General features: G+C 40.2%; 1 protein-coding gene across 1 annotated transcript; it reads left to right on the top strand.

Annotated features, from left to right (window-relative positions):
• Window positions 1-924: 924 nt before the first annotated feature.
• On the top strand, window positions 925-14776 carry cntn1b (contactin 1b). Its single transcript, XM_026147829.1, has 24 exons — window positions 925-1052; window positions 5748-5880; window positions 5992-6027; window positions 6126-6252; window positions 6337-6518; window positions 7611-7706; window positions 7827-8039; window positions 8123-8222; window positions 9746-9930; window positions 10012-10136; window positions 10257-10374; window positions 10481-10631; window positions 10717-10844; window positions 10937-11109; window positions 11264-11387; window positions 11803-11970; window positions 12165-12314; window positions 12401-12471; window positions 12560-12812; window positions 12910-13031; window positions 13121-13310; window positions 13393-13514; window positions 13624-13780; window positions 13887-14776. Exons 2-24 carry the CDS (start codon window positions 5826-5828, stop codon window positions 13967-13969), a joined length of 3129 nt encoding a protein of 1042 aa, XP_026003614.1. The 5' UTR covers window positions 925-1052; window positions 5748-5825; the 3' UTR covers window positions 13970-14776.
• Window positions 14777-21999: the final 7223 nt, after the last annotated feature.

The following is a 21999-nucleotide window of genomic DNA, read 5'->3' as shown; positions in this document are numbered from 1 at the left end:
TAAGTGTCAAATCATTTTCTCCCATAAGTCTCATCCTGTAAATCCTGTGAGGAGGACTGTCTGGAGGACCCTCAGTGTGTAAAAGTGCAGTAACTGCAGTACTGATACAAACATCTGATATACTTCAGTTTTTCTGTTGTGCTCCTTTCTACTTCTACATTTGTATTAAAGACAGATTATCAACAAAAATGTGTAACTAAATCACTTCTTTTCATTGTAAAATTAGCTAGTCATAGAGTAAGAACTTACTTGAGATACTTTAAGTAGTTTACTTTAATAGTTTTGCACTTTTACTTAAAAAAAGTACAAAACTTGTAGGATAGGTAAAAAAACAAAACCTAAAACTGTAGGATTAATTATGTTTACTAAGTTTAGGATGACCCCCCCGCAAAAAAATAAAATAAAATAAAATCTTGCCCCCACCCTGGAACCACAACTTATTTTATTGTATTGTAAGGAATCCTTGTACCTCGCCTGGTCTGCAATCCACCATTAATAATTAATCTGCAGGTCATTTAAGATGCACAGCACATGGCCGCATCAGCTATAGGAAGCTTTCCTTTATGTCTTTTTTCAAATTTCCCAAATCCCTTTGTATTATAATAAATTTCCAGATTCCTGCGAAATCTTTAGTGCGTTGGAGTGCCAAGTTATAGCCTGCCCTTGTACTTGTACTTTATTTTCAATCAGATGACAGCAATTCAATAACTCGCCTTAATATATTTCCTCCTTTAATTTTATTGATTTATTTTTAATACTTATTATGACTTAACCAATTATCTTTTTTCCCCACTGTGACTTTATTTCCCTCGTCTGGGATGCGCACAAGCATGATGCTCGCATCCCTCCCATCCTCATCCTCCCTCTCTCGAAAGCCAATCGCAGCCGCCTCCTCCCCGCTAACCATGACCTGCCACTCAGCCTCTCTCATCCAATAGAAAAGTTCATCTGAACGGGACGCTCCGGCGGGGTGGGCTCTGTGGCACGTTGCGGTTCGGGTCCAGGTGTGCCATGAAGACAGTGCGCTGAAATTTCTCATTCCGCCTCAAAAGGTAAGAACGACACCGCAGACGAGCGCGTGCATGACACAATTGTCTCTTCGTGTCCGGAGATGTGAGAATAAACCGGGGGTGCTTTGAGAGCTGGAGTGTGGAAATGGACCGGCTCTGGAGTACCGCAATGCAGAGCAGTGAATTACCGGTGCCTCTCAATCGTCATAGGGGTGAAGTGATGTAAGGAACTGCGCAGTTACTTTAAAAGACTGAAGACTGCGACAAAGTCAGCGCTGTCTGGCTTTGCATTTCACTCTGCAGGTTTAGTTCAGAGTGAATCGACTGCAGCACATGCTTTTTAAAAAAGTGCATCAGTGGATGCAGGGAGGAGACTCAAGGTGAAAGTGTCTCATACTGGATGCGTCAAGGGCGCAGAGTGCAGTGGATCCATTATGGCATCTGCTTGGGAAAGTATTAGACAGGGCTACTCCCTTATTGGCCCAAACTGCTGTATATATGCGCTGGAACATCTATCCTCTTAAAACATTAATTCTGAATTATTGTTAAATTAAATGTGTATTGCTATAGAGCCACATCCTGCATACCCTTTGAATATGAACTTAACAGTCAGCCAGATTAGTGCCGCAAACGGCCTGCACTGTAGTGTTCAGTGTATTTGTTGCATAGTGTGAAAGAAATGGAAGTAGCTGTAGGAGTCAGTATAACCAAGGTAACTTCAAATGTGTTTGCTCACATCGCAGGATTGTGTCCCTCCCCTACACTTTCTCTCTTTTCCCCTTGTCTGCTGGGATTTAACAGATTGTAAAAGATGTGACGAGTGTAACGCCTCCTTTCAGATGCTGAAAAGTCCTTCACCAAATGGATTTGGCTGCAAGATTCAGATTATTCCTTATTCAGCCTCGTGTGTCTTTATTCTGTCATTTACATCACTTGTGATCCAAATGCCCGTGCATAAGTAACCCAGCAAACTCAAGATTAAAGCAGCATTACTCGAGTGCCCTGTTGCTGAATTCTAACATTACTATGAATGTGATTTCTGGCAGCCACAAAAGCCACATGCAAACATGGTTATCCAGTCAGCCCCCGAGAGAGACTTGAGGCTTAATACGTGTGCTGACCTAAATTTTTTTCTGGTCTGTCCAAAGAGGATGGTGGTAGGATTATTGCCAGCTGGGAATCGCATGAAAACAAACTCAGATGAATTGATCAGAATTTCCATTATGACAGATTGCAACTTTAATCTGCAAAGCTGTATGAAAGTGCTATATATAAAAGTGATTTCTGAATGTGTTTGCACACTTTCAATGTAGCCTGTGTACAGATCTGTGTACCCATATCTAGATGCAAGAGGTGTACTTTCATCTTAGGACAAGATGCACAGACACATAGCTGTGCAGCTATGGTGACATTAGTGCTGAGTCATCATGAGGGCCTTTGAGAAGTCACTGCTGCAGTCTCTGCATGTGGATAAGCTACTGGGTGTATGCCTCTGCTCTCTCACTCCCTCTTTCTGCTTGTTTGAGACAGATGCTGCTAACTGAGAATGATGGCTGTTTGGCCCTTTCTAGGTCTATTTTTTGCCACATTTTTTTTACCATTCAGCTTCAATTTGCCTTTTAAAGTTTGCATTACTAAAGTGAAGTGCATGTTAATTTTAGTTTTCGTGCATACAGTATATGCCTTTAACTATATAAATGTAATGTTTAATATGTTCAGTTTAATACGGCCTCATTCCATGTGACAGTGTATGAAGATTATCCATTGTAAGCCTGAGTTGATGATGGTTTAGAGCAAATTGAAAGATTTCCGATGCATTTTGAACCAGCAGCAGACACAAAAGAGAAATCTGCAGCTCTTGTATCCTCAACAAGTCAGCAGAGACTTCAAGGAAATTTATAAATAGTATTTGGCTATGTAAAGTGAAGTAACTTGCATACATAGCTGTAGTAGTTGTCTATTCTGTGCCGAACCAGTGCACTTTGCAACACTAATACAAAAATGAGAAGCTGCCAAAATGTAGCATTTACACCCACTAATCCCACAAGATTCGTCACAATTACAGAGTCAGGCTTTTCCTTCATTCCTTTTTTAACCTCCTGAGACCCGAACTCTTCCACAGCATGCATTTTCAATTTCTCTTTCATATTTGGGCATATTGGGACCTGATGAATGTAAAAACAAAGATCGGGGGGCGATCGTGGCTCAAGAGTTGGGCGTTCGCCTTGTAATCGGAAGGTTGCCGGTTCGAGCCCCGGCTTGGACAGTCTCAGTCGTTGTGTCCTTGGGCAAGACACTTCACCCGTTGCCTACTGGTGGTGGTCAGAGGGCCCGGTGGCGCCAGTGTCCGGCAGCCTCGCCTCTGTCAGTGTGCCCCAGGGTGGCTGTGGCTACAATGTAGCTTGCCATCACCAGTGTGTGAATGGGTGGATGACTGGATATGTAAAGCGCTTTGGGGTCCTTAGGGACTAGTAAAAGCGCTATATAAATACAGGCCATTTACCAATTAGCAGATTTTTTTTTTAATCTCATTTTGGTTTTTAAGAAAAATGAGAGCCACATATGAGTATATTCATTTAAAATTTCGATAGAACAGTAGCAGTATAATGTCCTTGTAAGTGGATATCAGGCCCTTGTAGAGCAGAATTGAGTATTTTGGTCTAAATAACCCAAAATGTGATGTCCACATATGTGGACGAAAGGTCCTAGGAGGTTAAATATTGAAACCTGAAATGTAAATGTCATATAAGCAACAACAAGGTCAGCTTACAGTTTATAACAGAGTTGCTTAAAATACAACTAAAGATTTTAGTTGTCATTCTTATGCAAATTTTTTTCCATATTTCCATCTATATTTACAGTAAACTGAAATCACAAAGGGGAAGAAGCCTTTAGTTAGCTATCAGTGGGCTTACACAAAGGGTGCTAACTAAAGCAGCCTTCCATAAAACAGTATAACTAAAATGACCTCTGAGATGGCTTGTTTGCTTATTAAAACCAAATTCTATCTATATACTAGGTTGTAGATGTGGCTTTGCTGATTTAAAACCTTAACTTTAACTTACTGTTGTTGCCATCTTGCTTTTTTGGAGCATGAATTGATCGTAGTTAAAGGTAACAATTGAGGGCGAGTAAGCTTATTTAGCTAGGAGCATCCATAGACTGAATGGGTGCTACAATAATGCTAAATAACACACAAATAAAATGGTAAAGTTGATGACAAAAAATAGACTTATTGGAAGAACAAAACAGAATATATTATCTTTTAGATAACTGATAGAAATTCAGTGACCCTAATTAGCGATGGTGAGATCAAATAGATAGCTAGCATGTGCAAAGCTGTAAACCTTAAATGGGTTATATTAATCTCTACCCCTACAGTTGTTATGAAGAGATAAATTACCCATTAATACTAAAAAAGAACCTATCTGCACAGGGCTGTAAACCTGTGTATTTCTGTTGTAAATAACAGTATTTTAAAATGGGAGTTATGGTCAGGAGTGCACATAAGTGGTCCGCAGGTGCACATTCGCTGTCAAAATAAAAGACGCGCACCAGATAAGAAGCTGCAACGCACATTTGCGTACATAAGATTTTCTGGAAGAGGACAGACATTTGTTTAGAACTCTTAAAGATGTTGAAGAAATAAGCTACTTTAAGCAATTACTCTGGTGTTCCTCCACTTCCAAAGAAATGTCCGAAGGAGTCCGAACCGCAAAAGAAGCGCGTATTCTCGGAAAAGTGGTTGCAGGAGGTGAGCTGGCTTCAAACAAATGATGAATGCACAGAGATGTGGTGCAGAATATGCCGTGAAAATCCCACTCTAGCGGACAAAAACAGTGCCTTTTATATGTACGCAAACGTGCGTTGCAACTTCTTATCTGGTGCGAATGTGCACCTGCGGACCACTTATGTGCACCCCTGGTTATGGTAACTAATTGGCTCTTGGAGTCAGCCTCAAGTGGCCAGTCCTGGAACTGCATTTACTGGTTGCCACTTGGTCCCCAGCACAGCTGCAAAGTAGCAAACACTGCCAAGACAGGGGAAAAACAGACAATCATAAAGGGATTCCTCAATTTCTTTATGAGATAATGATATAAAATGTGTTCTCCACAAGAGATTTTAAAACTTTACACAGAGATATCCAATTTCCAGCTTAACCCATCCTGTTAACCAATCCAAGGTCATACTTAACATATCCATGCCTCTGTGAGTCATTCCTTCTGTTTTTCACACTGTCATGTTTGACATAGTTTTCTGCTGTTGCAAACACACACACCAACACACAGCAGCAGTACTGTCATTTCATCCTGTAGGAGTGATGCGTAAGCATGTTTCATGGCACTGCGGGAGCCCTTAAGTAATGCTGAGCTACAATGTGTTTTGTTCATATGCAGGCAGTTGTGGGGTTTCAGTGTTTGAGCATGCACTCAGACAGTGCAGGTATGTGTGTTTGTGCAGGTGCACTTTCTTGTGGTTGTGCACCCACCCAGCTCACACTGCATTGTACTGCTGAGTCACTGACATCCTGAATCATTTATATTCACAGGGAGGATTCCAGCTTGCTCTGCACTGACTGCTTCTGGTCTGCAAAGTCCAGTAAATAGCATGTAGTGTCATTAGCCTGTTTTGAGTGACATAAGTGTTTTGAAGAAATAAAATAAATTGCACTGAATAATGAAACAAATGATGACATAGATCCTAAAGGAAAAGCTCTCCTTCCTCTCTCTCTTTCAGCCCTCCCCGGTTCATGTCCTGTCCATCGACTTTTCTCTCCATCCACCTCCATCCCTCTGAGTCAGTCTGCTGACTGCCATGGCTTCCACTGCTTTATTGCTGCTGGCTCTCTCCTCCTTCCCTTCGCTCACAGGTAAGAAAACTAATGATGCCTAAAAATAACACATGCTCTCTCAAAATGATGTTGAGGGGAAAAAAGATATTATTGTGCAGCCTTTAATGTTTAATGTTTCTACTCTTCTAGTGGCAGTTTTGTTTGGTGAGCCCAGAATATATGGTGGTGAGTTGGTTTTGTCATAATAAAAGGACTCTAAAAGAGCTAATTCAGGATTATTTTTGATCTAATATGTATGAACTAACTAATTTGTTCTGTATCAGAGGATGCTACTGGTTACGGCCCCATATTTGAAGAGGAGCCTGTGGATGTGGTTTACATCGAAGACTCACCTGATGGGAGAATCTCCATGAACTGCAGAGCACGTGCTAACCCCCCAGCTACATACAGGTTACAAGCCGGTGCATGATAGTTTTCCTAAATAAGAAATACATTAAATTACATTACAGGATGTCACATTTGAATTGCTGCTAGGTGGCGTCGGGATAACTGGGAAATCAAGCTCAAGGAGCAGCCGGATGAACACTACAGCCTGGTGGGGGGGAATTTGGTAATCACCAATCCAATCCAGAAGAAACATGCTGGGACGTACGTCTGTGTGGCCAGGAATATTTACGGCACCGTTATCAGCAAAGAGGCCAGAGTCAAGTTTGGATGTGAGTATAATGTTAATATAGTTAAAACTGAACTAAAAACTAAAATTATATGTAAAAAAAACCAAAACATTTTAGGTCACTCAAATAAAACTTTAAACTAGACATTTGAAAAAGCGAAATAAAACTAACTCAAAAAATATACAGGAAAGATTCTTAGTTTTTGTGTTTGTTAATTTAGTAAAGAGTTGTTATTAAAACTTGTCTTTTAAGGCTTTGATGGTCATATTTATTGACATTTTGGATGCCTACAAGAATGTGAGTCAAGTTGTGTGTTTTTATTCTATTAACTGTATTGACTTTCCTAAGTCTTGCCTCTGACGTATGCCTTCCATACAATAAAAACTAATAAAGACCAAAGTTGCTTTTTAAACTAAACTGAAACTGAACTAAATTAAAAGCAAAAAGTCAAAGAAATAAAGTTAAAAATGTATTTGAAAGTGAATACCACCAAGCACGGCATTCCTGCTTAAGTTCAGTGTTGACATCTTGAGCTGAATATGTTCTTGGCTTTAGCTTCAGGTTCGACAGCGTGTCTGCTCACATTATCTCCAACTCATTAAGGTTGTGACGATTGAGTTCCTTGACTGGTCCAGATTATTTTAGTGTTGATATTTATGTATTAATTTCAACTGTAACGTCCTCAGACTGGCATACAGATAAAGACTAAGTGGAGATCAAATGGAAAAAACCTAAGCCAGGTATGGCAGTTCCAAATCACTAAGGCTGAGGCTCAGGTGGTAGAACGGGTCTTCTACCAATCGAACAAATAAAAGCTACCAGTAAATCTACCAGTACAAGAGCGGTACAAATGTGTGTGTGATTGCGTGATAGAGTCTTGTAGGAAAAGCAAATTGAACGTTTAACTACGTAGAAAGGCACTATGTAAGTACCATTTACAGAAGAGAGGACAACACAGACTAAAATCTAGAAAGCAACACAGCAAGTTTTCATCTTTGAGGGAATGCTCTTTGAATCATAATACTTATCAAACACTGTGTTGACTCATTGAGCTCCTTAATGACTAAAGCTTATTCACACCTTTGAGCAGTTTTGCAGTGGCTGAACTTTGACCCCCGTGTACTTTCTGTGTAGTTCTGGGTGAGTTTCCTGATGAAGAGAGAGAGCCAGTTTATGTCAAAGAAGGACAGGGAGCAGTTCTGTTGTGTGTACCTCCAAAAGCCTGGCCACGTATGTACATGTCTTCAAGAATTACACCTAAAATTCATCATTCAAACAGTGTGTAGATTTCAGAGGTGCAAACAAGAAAACGTGGCCTATGCATCTCTCCCTCTTTCTGTTCCCTTTCAGAGGAGGTTACCTACCGCTGGATCTACAATGAGTTCCCAGTGTTCCTGAACACAGACCGTCGTAGGTTTGTCTCCCAGAAGACTGGGAACCTCTACATTGCCAAGGTGGAAGCTCAGGATGCGGGAAACTACTCTTGCTTTGTTTCTAGTCCCGTCTTAGGAAAGAGTGTTTTCTCCAAATTCATCCCTCTCATCCCCTTACCCCCTGACGATGGTTAGTCACCGTGCTGCAACGATACCGGAAAAGGATTTTTGCATGCTTTATTATTGTATATATAATGAAGCCTTTTCTCTTAGGTGAGGAGAGAAAATACCCAGCAGACATCAGGGTGAAGTTCCCAGATACGACTGCCATGCTGGCCTCTAATATTACATTAGAATGCTTTGCTCTTGGAAAGTAAGTTTTTCTTAGTATAATTCATGTACACATGCAAGCATTGCATAACACTGATGCATTCAAATACCATAGGAAAGAGTTTATGTGGAAACAATAATGGAAATAGTTGACTTTTTTTTAAAAAACTAGGCAAGGTAACAAGAGCACACATTTGATTCCCTTTTACTGATAATTAATTGGTATAAATGCGAGCAGATGCCACGTAAAAACAACTTTTTGCAGTCATTTGTAAGTCATTTACAGAAACTGGACTTTCAATAGAAATACAATCACATGCAGAAAAATGCAAAGAAGAATGGCTCAAAAAGAAAAAAATGTTTGGATTGTTAAATGACTGAGTCAAAATCCATATTTAAAAACCATAGTCCTGTTTCAAACTCAAGAAAACCTGGAAACAGTCTGTAACTAAAGGGGTTGTATACTTACGTGTTCCAAATAGGAACGTTATATCTTTTGAATATCTTGTGTTATATCGTTTAAATTATTCTTAAGTTTGCATTCATGTACAGTGCCTAACCAATTTATTCGACTAACTGTCATAAAAACAAGAAAATAAAACTATTCGAGTGATCTGTCAAAAACCTGTGTAAAACTAAAAACTGTATTGGCAAATTACAAACTCAATTCACATTCTTATGTTCAAATTCAGCCTGTTCTCACTCCCGAGGTGTAATACAGTGATGATTTTGTCAAGTCCTGAGGTGTTCCTTCTGCGTTCTTATGCTACGCCTGGGTTATGGATAAAATCCAGTAGAATGACTCTCCCAGGGTAATACACGTCCCAGCCATGTATTCCAGCCCTAACCCTAACTTTATTCCTAAACTAGTGCTGTCAGCACGGCGTCGATGCATCAGCGCGGTTAGCTCATTAATGCGTTAGCGCAGTCCAGCTCCACACGCGGGGAGATCCGCGTTAACTCACTAAAGGAGATTTGTTGCATTAATGCGGTTATGGTGTTAACGTCATTTTAACAAGATTAATGCTGACAGCACTACCTTAAACCTAACCATAACCAGGACTTTAGACATTAGATAGTGTTTTCCAAAGCGATTTAAGTAAAACGAATGCAGATTAATTCCAAACGGTTCCCATGTTTCCTCATTTCCTCATCTCGTAAAATAGGGAGATCTCATTAAAACAAATTTTTCTGTTCAAGTATGCAAGTAAAAAACTGTAATTTTGCTTCTTAATCCAAAAATAATAATGAGTCTTTTCTTTTTTTGCTTTTTTACAACAGTAAAATTGAAAATTTATTGAGAACAATTATATTTTACATTAAGATTACTTTGTACAAAGAGTTTGTGAATATTCTTGGATTGCCTATTACAGAAATAGAAAAATGATTTGGGTAATGAACAGTTCTGTTAATTTAAACTGGCTGGTGGTCTAAGACATTTTTTTATACTTTTTAAAATACTTTTATTTTTTGTATACCTTTATCTGTAGGGACTGCATCAAAGAAGAGCCTCTGGTTAGTTTGCTTTACTATCACATCAACAAACTAACTGTATTTTCTGCACAGTCCCATCCCACATATTGTATGGAGGAAGGTTGATGCTACAGACCTCCCGGCTAATCATGAAATCAGTGAATCGGGGGCCGTGCTTCATCTGTTTAATGTACAGTACGAAGATGTGGGATTTTATGACTGTGAAGCCATCAACACTAAAGGAAAGGACTGGCACAAGGCCTGGCTCTATGTGGAGTGTAAGTCATTTGTCAGAGCTCAGTGACTTGCCTGTCTGTGTTATCCAGTAATGTATAGTGATTCCCATTATATTTTTCCAGCTGCTCCGGAGTGGGCAGAGACCATCAATAACACGATGAAAGACATTGGCTCAGAGCACACCATGCGCTGTGTGGCATCAGGGAAACCCTTCCCTTTCATCCGCTGGTATAAAGATGGATATATGGTAAAAACTCTTTGACATGTTGTGTGAAACTGGGCAATATGATATCTCAGCTTGGCTTTACAGTTGCTTTGTGTAAGTCTTCTTTGGCTCAAGTACACGTTTGGGTTGTGTTTTTACTAGTATGGTAAAGGTGAGCTGAAGTTTTCCAGCCTGACTTTTGCTGACTCCGGGATGTATCAGTGCATCGCTGAGAACTACTGGGGCATCAAATACGCCAACGCTGAGCTGCGAGTCATCGGTACTCTGATTTAGTGAATTTTGACATTTAAAAGCACAACTGAACTGCTATATTATGGTTTAAGACAGGTATTAAACACAAAATGACACTTCTAACCTCCCTCCAGCCTGTGCGCCAACATTCGAGTTCAACCCTGTGAAGAAGCAGCTTCTCGGAGCTAAAGACGGACGTGTGGTGATTGAGTGTAAACCCAGAGCGGCTCCTAGACCTCGATTCACCTGGACAAAGGGCAAAGAGCTCCTCTACAACAGCTCACGGTCAGCCTAATACCTCAGCTTTACTCTTTTGCTTGTTGAAAAAAGGCACATCAGGAAGCTTAACTGCTTATGTCCATATTCACAGCATTTCAATCATGTTTGACGGGAGTCTGGAGATCTTGAATGCCACCAAAAACGATGAAGGGGTTTACACCTGCTTTGCGGAGAATGACAGAGGAAAGGCCAACAGCTCTGGCTATCTCACCATCACAGGTCAGCGCATGTATATGTGTGCATCTAAACAGAGTAAAGATCCCACAATCTAGAATGATTTTTAAGTGTATCTATAATATTCTTTTGCTTAGAGGCTACCAGCATCACAGTAGCACCTGAGGACACTGAGGTTAGAGTTGGTGACGAGGTGATTCTGAAGTGTCAAGCTTCATACGACCCCATGCTGGACATCACATTTATCTGGGCTATAGACTTCAGAGTCATCGACTTTAATGCAGAGTGGCAACAATATGAACGTGTCATGGTAGGGTTGGTGATTTATTACAGCCATATTTATGTTAAACCTTCTTCGAAGATGCAGACTAAAGATCCTCTGTATACTTCACCCACTTTTCTCATTATCCTTTTCTCCTTTGGGTTTCCTTCCTTCTATTATGCTGTTGTTTCCTGTCATTTAGAACGAAGATGGTGTTGGCGACCTGAGAATATTGAACGCTCAAATTTGGCACGAAGGTCGCTACACCTGCACGGCTCAGACTGTTGTGGACAGTGACACTGCCTACTGTGATCTCAAGATTGTAGGTCAGTCTGAGCATGAGGTGAACACAGATGTAAAGAGTCAAGTATAGTCTTAGAAAGCTATGAAGGAAAGTTCTCAGTGCCAGCCCACATCAGCAAGTGATGGCAAAGCTGTAACATTTTCATGGATCCAATGAGGAAATCTCATATAAAAGTATGCTATGTAAGCTGCTGTAGCCTGCCTAGTGTTGCTGCAGATCTGCAAGCTACTTGGGAACCCACCCCCAGCTCAATATTTTTCCATGCTAGCAAATAGGCATGACATCTTTTGCCATTAAAGTCTGTTCTGAGGTGCTAGAACAAAGCAACACTGCTGAATATAAGTGACTACAGAAAAACTGGAATTATTTTTATCCCCCTTATACTCATTTTTCCATGTGTTTTCATTCTCCTCCCTCATCTGATCCCCAAACCCCAGGTGTTCCTGGTCCTCCTGGTGTGATTCGGGTGGAAGAGATTGCGGACACGTGGGTGAAGCTGTGGTGGACTAAAGGAGCTGAGCATAATAGCCCTATTCTCTACTATACCATTCAGACCAGACACTACTGGGCTCTATATGAAGATGACTGGAGGAATGCCAGCACTTGTGAGTACTGCTCGCTGCCAGCAGGGGGCCAACTCACGCCACAGATATGATAAACTAAAGCATCCTTTACTATTTTTAGGCTCTGAAACAAATGAGTATGATCTGTGATTCTTTTGGATATAAATTACTTAAAAAATAATAGATATATTTATTATTATTATTTTCATCATTTAAATGTTCCTTGTGTCCTTCAGCTCCAACTGTTCTTGATGGCAGTATGGAGAAAGCAGAGGTGACAGACTTGTATCCTTGGATGGAATATCAGTTTAGGATCATTGCTACTAATGAGCATGGCTCTGGAGAGGCCAGTATCCCCTCCCTCAAGATCAAAACCTGGGACGCTCGTAAGGATAAAAAAGAAATTGAAGTTGTGATATGTTAGATATGCTATTTTAAAAATACTAATGATAAACTATTTTCTTGCCCGCAGCACCAGTTGTGTCTCCCACCAATCTGGCCGGTTATGGAGGTCGAAATGGTGAGATAATCATCACGTGGACAGTAGGTGTCTCTGCTTGACTTCCTCATTCGCAAGTTCCATTTTAACAGTTGAATTTTACTGGAAACTGTTTCAACTTGTGACCTTTAGCCCGTGGAGCCTTGGTACTTCTATGGTAAGAAGTTTGGCTACATCGTCGCGTTTAAGCCTCACGATGCTTACGACTGGTGGTACGAGACCATCTCGGACCCTGAGACAAGACGACACGTTCACAGAGACACCTATTTCATCCCCACTGAGGAAGACTTCCAGGTGCGAGAGTTTCAGGTGAAGATCAAGTCATTTAATGTGAAAGGAGACGGACCCTACACCCTCACAAAGGTCATCTACTATCCACGAGATGGTAAGACCTTTGCTTTGGGCTTGATCACATTCCTGTTTTTATTACCGTGGAAACTATGAGCACCTTTTTCAATTTCATTTTTCTCCATCTTCTTCAGTACCTACAGAATCTCCAACAGATATCTACGCTAGGCCTGTGTCCTCCACTGAAGCTCTGGTTTGGTGGTTGCCAGTGGTTGACACTGGAACAGGCCTACAACAGTATATTGAGGGATACCAGGTACAGAACCGCAGAGAGATTAGATAGTTGCATTAACAATCAGTTGAACAGGGGTCCATTCCATAACAATCCCATATCCTGTCATCTAGGTCAGATACTGGAGAAAATATGATGATCCGGAACCAGGTGCCAATCGTATTTTTGTCTCAGCCTCAGTCAATCAGACAAGGCTGGAAAATATGCTGCCAGATTCACACTACCTCATCGAGGTCCGTGCCTACAATGGAGCAGGCCTCGGACCCCCTGGAGAAATGTGTGAGATGTTCACCAAGAGGCCACGTAAGACAGAGCATAACTATAATAAGATTTATAATAAGGAGCAAATCTGCATTTGGAGACTCAATAAATGATCTCTTTACAGCACCACCAGATCCTCCCAGGATGTGGCGATACATCAGTTGGACAGGGAAATGGCTGTATGTGTGGTGGGATCATATCCAGTACGACTGGTTCGGTAATATTTCCTTCCCGCTGTACTACAAGGTTTGTAAAGTGTTTCTCTTTTAATTAGAGTTAAAACAAGTTTCTCACGTCTGTCGTATAGCGATAACAGGATTGCTGAAGACCTTCCATGTTTCTCATCATCTGCCAGGTCATGTTCAGAAAGTCAGGCTACATCTATGGGAAGGTCTACATCACTGGCTGGCACTTCATGGACTTCCCCATGCCTCAGGTTGGAGATTATGAACTGATGGTGCGCGGCCGTTATGAAGGAGGAGATGGCCCAATCAGGAGGATTAAGATTCTGGGTAAAGCTCAGAAAAATCATTAAATAAAAATGAAAGTCTTCACCCATTTTACCTACTTTTCAATCACTTTTTTGTGTGTTTGATGTTGTTTCTTCTTCTTCCTCAGGTCATGCATCCACAATCACGCCCACCTTAAGCCTGGTGTCTTTGGTGCTGCTGGCACTGTGCGTTGTGGGACTGGAAATTTAAGCCTGCCTCAAGCAACATGTATATAACAGACTCTGGGAAGCAAATACACGGACCATATTGAGGATCTAGTCTTTATTATCAAACAGTCTTCACATTGATGCTCACTAAGATGCCACATCCTGCATCCTTCTAGCTTTTGTTCAGGTGTAACACAATACTGGAAAAAGAAAATTGTTTCTCAAAAATAAGATTTGTTGTTAATCCAAATGCTTTTCTAGACCAATTACCAACCATATTTGTATACCATCATATGACAAGATCTAAAATGTCTTGAATGGATTATATGACAAGGCACATGATTCTCCAAACACTGTGTAGATAGAAATAAATGCACAAGGAAAAGAAAGTTTAAGTTGTTTGTCAAGCGAAAAGTGCGATTTTCCAGTCTCTTAAGTTATTTTCTATTAATTCTTTTTGTTGGAAAAATTATGATTTCTTTTTACACAGACAGTCTCCATCTCTCTGTTAAATCAGTCATTAGTATGTACACAAAAATATAATAAGAAATGCTTTTGGTTATTTTTAAAAAGTGTTTATGAAAACTATGTAAGTTATTTGTGAATAGCGTTTTTTCTTCTTCTTTTTTAAATTTATTTATTGAAACAGGAGTAATGCTACCAACGATGGGGACAGAATGTTGGTGGGGGAGCTGTGGGTTTCGCAATGACTCTAAATTGTTATTCGGAGTTATTAACAATGAAAGACATATCGCTTTGACATCTACTACTGTATATCACCTGGATCTGTACGCTAACTTCTTTTGTGTCAAGCTGCAAAACCATTAAACCGAATGCAACAAACAAATGACAACTGTGTACTTGTGAAATTTTCTCAATGCGTCCCAACTGAGTCCCAACAAATGACACAACTTAATTATTTTTGGAGGATTTGTGGAAATGTGATGTGTGTTTTCAGTCAACAGATGGCAGTACAGCCACATGTTGTTAGCCACTGTTTTAGTTACCCATCACTGTACTTGCTAAGTGTTTTGTTCTTAACCTGAGTAAAACTTAATAACAGTCACTGCTTGTAGAGAAAACAGGGAGAGAGCTTGGCGGGTATGTAGGCACACATACTGCTTATGCTGCTTTGCTTATACTGGGTTAAGACCTTTGTTGCTTTAATTCTTCATGCCATAGATTCAACAAGGTGCTGGACACATTCCTCTGTGATTTAGTTCCATATTAACATGACATCATTATACAGTCACTGCAGTTTGCCTAAAATCTCCTTTCCACCACATCCCAAAAGTGCTCTACTGAATGAAGATCTGGTGACTGTGGAGGCCAGTGAGCTCATTATTATATTTATAAAAACACAGTTTGAGATGACTTTAGCGACATGGCGCGTTATCCTGTGGTCATAAAGGAATGGGCATGGTCAGCAGAAATACTCAGGTTTGTTGTGACGTTTAAAGGATGCTTATTTGGTATGCCATGCAATCATACAACCACTGTGGCCTAAACCACTGATAATGGGCAGCAGAAGTAAACAGTTATCACACTAGGCAATGTTTTCGGGATCTGTGGTCTTCCACAATCTTCTGGTGAACCTTTGTGAGTTGTAGCTTCATTTTTCTATTCTTAGCTGATAGGAGCGGGACCCAGTGTGGTCGTCTGCTGCAGCAGAATCTCTGCTGGCTATGTTGTGCACTTAGAAATGCTCTTCTGAATACTTTATTTGAGCAGCTATTTGAGCTATATTAGTTACTTTTGCCTTCCTATCCACTAAAAGGAGCCTGGGCATGCTGCTCTAAATTTTGTCACCAACAAGTCATTTCTCTCATCTTCAGACCATTCTCTCCAAAGCCTCTACGGATGGATGTGTAGAAAATCCCAGTGGGTCAGGATTTTCTGGAATAATGATACCACCGTGAGAACCACGCTAGATTCAGAGTCACTTTTCTTAAATCAACATTTTGATGCTCAGTTTGACCCACAGCAGATTGTCTTTCCATGTCTAAATCCCTAAATGCACTGAGTTGCTGCTATGTGATTGGCTCATGAGATATTTGCAGGTGAACAGGTGTACCTAAAAACAACTGGCTAATGGCACTGGAAACATATAGGTCAACCAGGTGAGTAGAAATTGTTGTTATGTGGTTAAAAATGTTGATTGTCTCTGTTTTAAGTACTATGGAGGGATTTTTTGCTGTTGTTGTTGTGACTGATGTTGTGCAGTTTTGAGTTCTCCCCTCCCCAAAGCCTGTCAGCAGACAGCTGACCCACTGCATGACCCTTTCCAAAACAGCCCCCACACCTAAAGTAGGGAGTCTGTTTATTAGGGTGTTGGTCTAGTGATGTAGTGACTTTGATGTGTGTAGTCAAGAAAATGGAAACAGTGACCTGTTGACCCGTGCTGCCCACCCCTGTGCACCAGAACATTCTGTATCCGTAAATCCTAGACAGCAAGACAAGGGTGGAAATAAATGAAGAACTTAAATAAAATCCATAGTTTTCTATATTTATGTTATTTATAGTATAGATTTTATGGTATTTCCAAGCTAATAGAGAGACGAAGAAGGAGGGATTCACTGCATCCCAGAGGGACTTTTGTCATACAGCATATTGCTTTGCTTAGTCCAAAGCAGTGGCTACAGCATGACCATAATATCTGTGATGTTGTTGGAGAGCAAAAGGAGGCTTTTGTAAGTCCATGCTTTTTACTTGTGCTCTTGCTTGTATATAGTACAGTAGTCTCTGTGGGTGGCTTTTATCTCTCCTGCAGCCACCTTCATTACCACCAGTTTTTCTCCCATTTTACCTCCTTCCATTCAAACAAATTACACAAACACTGAAAATCCCATGCGAGGCTGAAATCAGTGCTGCAGTCATTTACAAACAATCACAGCAGATGTGCAAAGGTGAGTCTTCCATGGCAGGGGAACGAGTCGTCCTCCAGAGAAGGATATTGAAAAGCCTGTTGTGAGTCATGGTTCCTTCAGCTTTTATTAGCATTCTTGGTATAGATCTCCTCTGGACAATGAACACAAATATATTGTTTGTGGCAGGGACAGCAGTAGCTCTGCAAAATGGTATTTTTGTTGGAGTTTGTTGCAGTGAAATTGTGTTTAGTTTGTCAGCAGAACTTGAAGTTGTGTTGATAAATGAGACTGATTTCCAACATGTATATTCAGAAAATTACATATAGCAGCTGAACACTGTCACTTTGAGGATGTGTTATACTGAACATCGATATGTGCAGGAAGCACAAAAATCCTCTGGATCATTACTGTAAATGAGAAAGGCGATTGGGTTACATCACCTGATGAATAATACATATGCAGACTGAAGTCCAGCTCTGATATCTGTGAATATGCTTTCAATGAATTCATTTGAGCAATTGATTCCATTTATTTTACTTGAACAATTATTTAAAGCAGTCTATGACAAACATTGGACTTCGGAGTTTATTTATTAATTTTTTTTATGATAGGAAACCTGCCACACACACACACACACACACACACACACACACACACACACACACACACACACACAACCCCGTTCAGCTATCTTAGTGAGGACCATAATTGACATAATGCTTTCCCTAGCCCAGGGGTCAGCAACCTTTAACACCCAAAGAGCCATTTGGACCTGGTTTCCACACAAAAGAAAACACTGGGAGCCGCAAATACTTTTTGACATCTAAAATGAAGATAACACTGTATATATTGTTTTTTTTTACCTTCATGCTTTGTGTAAACAACTAAAGTGTGTTGCTTATAAAATCCATGAAGTGCTACAGAGAAAATTACATTTTATTTATGTAATTAACACATTTTGAACTCTTGAAGAAATATAACAAAAGGAAAGACACCCAGCTGAACTAAAATGATCCATGTAGCAAACAAAAACTGTTATATCGCCTTTGGGCTTTTGGAGCCTTGACCTGTCTTTTAAAAATATTTGGAAAACAAAGCACCATGCTGCTAAAAAATGAAAACTAGATATTTGCAAAATTCTGCCTAAATATATATTTTACCTGGTTAATGTGTGGCGGGGTCTGCAGTGCCGCTGCATGGGAGTCAGACGCACCGGAGCGGCACCCGCAATCACTCCTCGCCGCCTTAAAGTCTGTACTCTCTTTGCTGTTGTGTTGTCAGGCTGAGAGCTGAAAAGCTACAGCCGACTGTGTGCGTACAGCAACCGTGTGTGAAAAGTGGTCAATAAAGACATGCTGAAAAACATGGTCATGGAAACATCGTCGGCTCTGCCGTGGTATGTTTACGATGGGACTTCTGCTCCTCAACCTCTGCGCACAGATTCTGCAAATCGGGGCTGTACAAAGTCACTTTCATCTTTACGCAGGACTGTAAGCTGTCATCTGTGAGGCGTGAGCGGTGTTTGTTTTTAACATAGTTCACGGTGGACAATAGCTGCTGCCATAATATGGATCCGAAGATCCATAACTGGCCTACCTGGGGTTAAAAGTCTCGATAAATAAACGGTGTTTCGGCGGGTACACCGGCTTCCGCGAGTGTGACGCTTATTTTGAGCGATGAAAAATAATAAAATATAATTTTATTTTTATATTTCAATATCACAATAATCTTCCAATTTAGAACTACAAGTTAAAATAGAACTAAACACAAATAAAATACACTTCAGCTAAATACTTCTAATTTATTTTCCCAAACCACCCGCGGAGCGCAGTATAAGGACAAAAGAGCTGCATGCGGCTCCGGAGCCGCAGGTTGCCGACCCCTGCCCTAGCCCCTTACCCTAACCATTAAAAATGAATGCCTAACCCTAACTAAATACAACTTTTTCTTATACCTAACCATAACCTAATTGTAACCCTGACACTAAAACCACATTTTGAGCCTCAAAAATGCCTTTAAATGCCTTCAAACTTGTGAGGACCGGGTTGTGTGTCCTCACAAGTGACTGCTGGTTCTCACAAGTATAGTAGAATGCAGATTTCGGTCCTCACAAAGATAGCTAGACAGGAACAGACACACACACACACAAAGTAGACAATTTAGGAGTCAAGCCAGGAAATTACATTTCTTCCTTTTGAAAGGAAATTAATAAATGAATTATTGTTATAACCGGTGAGGGGAACTAAATTTACTTACTGAAGCACTGCAGAAACGTTTTGATGTATGTCTATTTCAAAAACAACAGCAAAAAATTATTGTAGAAGAAATCGTCCAGAAAATAAAATGAGTTTAATCTTAATGAGCCAACTTTAAAGTTCTGTATAATATATTAGGGATATTAATGATCCATTGATGAAGCACTACTGTGGACAATCAACATAACAGTTTAATATTTCTTTCATTTTGTAGCCAATGCATTGCTTAAAGCAACATCCCACCTCCATGAGATAATTTTAAGAATGGGATGAAGTGATGATGAACAGGTGGAGGACCAGACACGGGTGAAACTGATTAACATCAGCACAACAGAGACAATGAGGGTGGGAAGTATAACTAATAGAGGACACCACTGAAGATTAACCTACAAAGTACAATGGAAATAACCTGAGAGAAACTGTTGTAGTCTGAATACTAACACTTAACAAGATGAACAGAGAATGGAAACACAAAGGGAAATTAATACAGACTGAGATGGAGGAAGGATGATAAAAGCAAGACTCCAAAAATCACAACAACAAAGCTCAAACATGAATGAAAACCAAGAGCAAAAGGAACGATGAAAACCAACAAACAATAAGAATCCAGAAAAACTACAAGAAAATCAAAAGCCCTTTATCCAAGACCCAGGACTATGACAACAATTAATAATTTAACATAGCAGGTTAGGAACCACCAACCTAAGGTGTCCACAGATCACTGCAAACTTACAGATCACTGAAAGAAAGGAAAACTAACTGCATATGATAGATACAGTAAATAAACTCGCACTGAATTCTTTGGGATGCTGCTGATTATTTATATATTAGATATTCCCTTTGCTGCTTTCCATTTGATCCGTTTGCTGTCAGATTGAACCTGTGATGGTGTGAGGTACATAAATAGACTAAGTAATAGAGCTGGAGCCCTCAGTGCTCAAAGCAGGTTCAGCATGTGTGACTTCCTGCCTCCAGCATGTGATTGTTGCATTTTTATTGACTTTTCTCAACCCTTTTAGTCCTATTTCCCTTCTCTAAGCTATCCCTATCCTTATCCATAAACCAGAGACTGTACTTTGTGCAGCAGCAATCTATAAATGTAAGCAGGGTTTTTCTCAACTACTAGTAGTTTGATTGCACACAAGGTAATACTATGAAAGCTATGAACACTAGGTAAGGCTTAAAATAAAGAGCCAAACCAGGACATATGCAAAGTAGCCTGCACTGGCCCATAAATCACATGCGTTTGGCAGGACTCCCTGGCTTTTTAGCTAGCTATCCCTGACTAGAGAAGTCCCTACTACTGGTCCCACAGAGCAGAGAGGACTACTGAGCAACATCAGATGGCTTCCCAGGATTGGAAGGAGCCACACTAAATCTCCCCATCCAATTTAGTGTGACAGATTTAGCCTGAGTTAGCAGCACAGCTAACCTGGTTAGCAGCCTGTAACACCATGGATGCTGGTCCCTACCGCTGTTTGATTGGCTGAAATGGGTTGTTGTGTCAGGTCAAGAAGTAATTGCCTCATCTATGGATAGTTTATGACCCTGTTTAGTCTGTGAGGAATAGCTACTTCACATATGGCTCTTTTTGATGGTGGTACTTTATCAGGCTAATGGTTTATGTTGGTGCTGTCTCACTATTAGTGAACAAAGAATGTGCACCTTGAGGCTGAGGGGAACCATTTTAGCTGTACTGTGTGGCATTGAAGGGGAACTGATTGCTTACTGCGCTTCGTATTCCCTCACAGAAAGCACATTGCCTAAATTGTGAAACTTACACATCTAACACCCAACTGTATTCTGAAATAACAACCCACAGGTTTTACTACTGTGTGACTTGGTTTTGTGTAGCTCATCAGTTCCTTGCCAGATTTGTGCTCACTCTGCACCAGGACCCCCTAGTCTGCTTTGGCAGACGCACAAAATCCTCTCTGTTTTCATCTCTGTCTTGTGCTGGCAGACCTGATGCTTGCCGATGCTGATGCCAGAAAAACTGCTTCCAATCCTTTTTTAGTCCAATTAAAGATTAACACAGAGCCAGGAACCTTTCTCGGTATAAATACCTTTTCAGGTTTGTTTTGAAAATGTTCATTTGGCGTGATTGCTGAAATGGCAAAACAGGCAGTACGTACATAATAAACAATTAAATGGGTCATAGTTTGACATCTGTAGCAGCACTTTTAAACAGAAAGTATATGTTGAGCTCCTGGGTGATATTTAATCTAAGGTATATAGCAGTGTGCATATAAGCCTCCACCTCACCCAGTCATGTTAAAGGAAAGTATTCAGGTACACAGTAGCTACAATAGGTTGTAGAACCAATGTCAGAAGCAAAAACATGAAGTAATCATTTTCCATAGGACTGTATCAGTCTCTCGCATCACTGGCGAGGAATTTTTTCCTCATTCATTTAGATTGTTTCTTCAGTTCCTTGAGGTTTGTGGGAATTTTTTATGCGCAGTCTCTTAACGTTCTGCCACAGCATTTCATGTACGTTGCTTCTTTTGTTTTACAGCTGTTCTGTTTTGTATTTCCTATTTTAGTGTTTAGCTCAAAGCTGTCCCCACGAAGCACAACCTTACAAAGCTTCAAGTCTAATTCATTTATTATTTAGCACAAACTAAGGCGCTTATATAGGATATGAACTGTCTGCTATTAACATAATGATTACGAGGGAGGAGGAGAGCAAAGTGTTGAAATTACTCACCACTTAATGTTTTTTTATTACTTCTAACAATGCATTTATTAAATTATTTCCTTATCTGCTGGTAACTAAACTAAGTAAATTTTTTATTTCTTTTTGTGGTTGAAAGGGAAGTGGAACACTTTGATATCTAACATGTAAAACAGCTATTTAAATTACTTGATATCAACTTGAGGGAAATGACACAAACAAGATTTAATCATTTGATAGAGCTTGTTATCAAACCTCTTTGAGGTTGTACAAT

Source organism: Astatotilapia calliptera, chromosome 17, assembly GCF_900246225.1.
Source record: "Astatotilapia calliptera chromosome 17, fAstCal1.2, whole genome shotgun sequence".
Taxonomy (NCBI): Eukaryota; Metazoa; Chordata; class Actinopteri; order Cichliformes; family Cichlidae; genus Astatotilapia; species Astatotilapia calliptera.
Note: the sequence above shows the minus strand (reverse complement) of the source record. Positions and strands in the feature narration are given on the sequence as shown.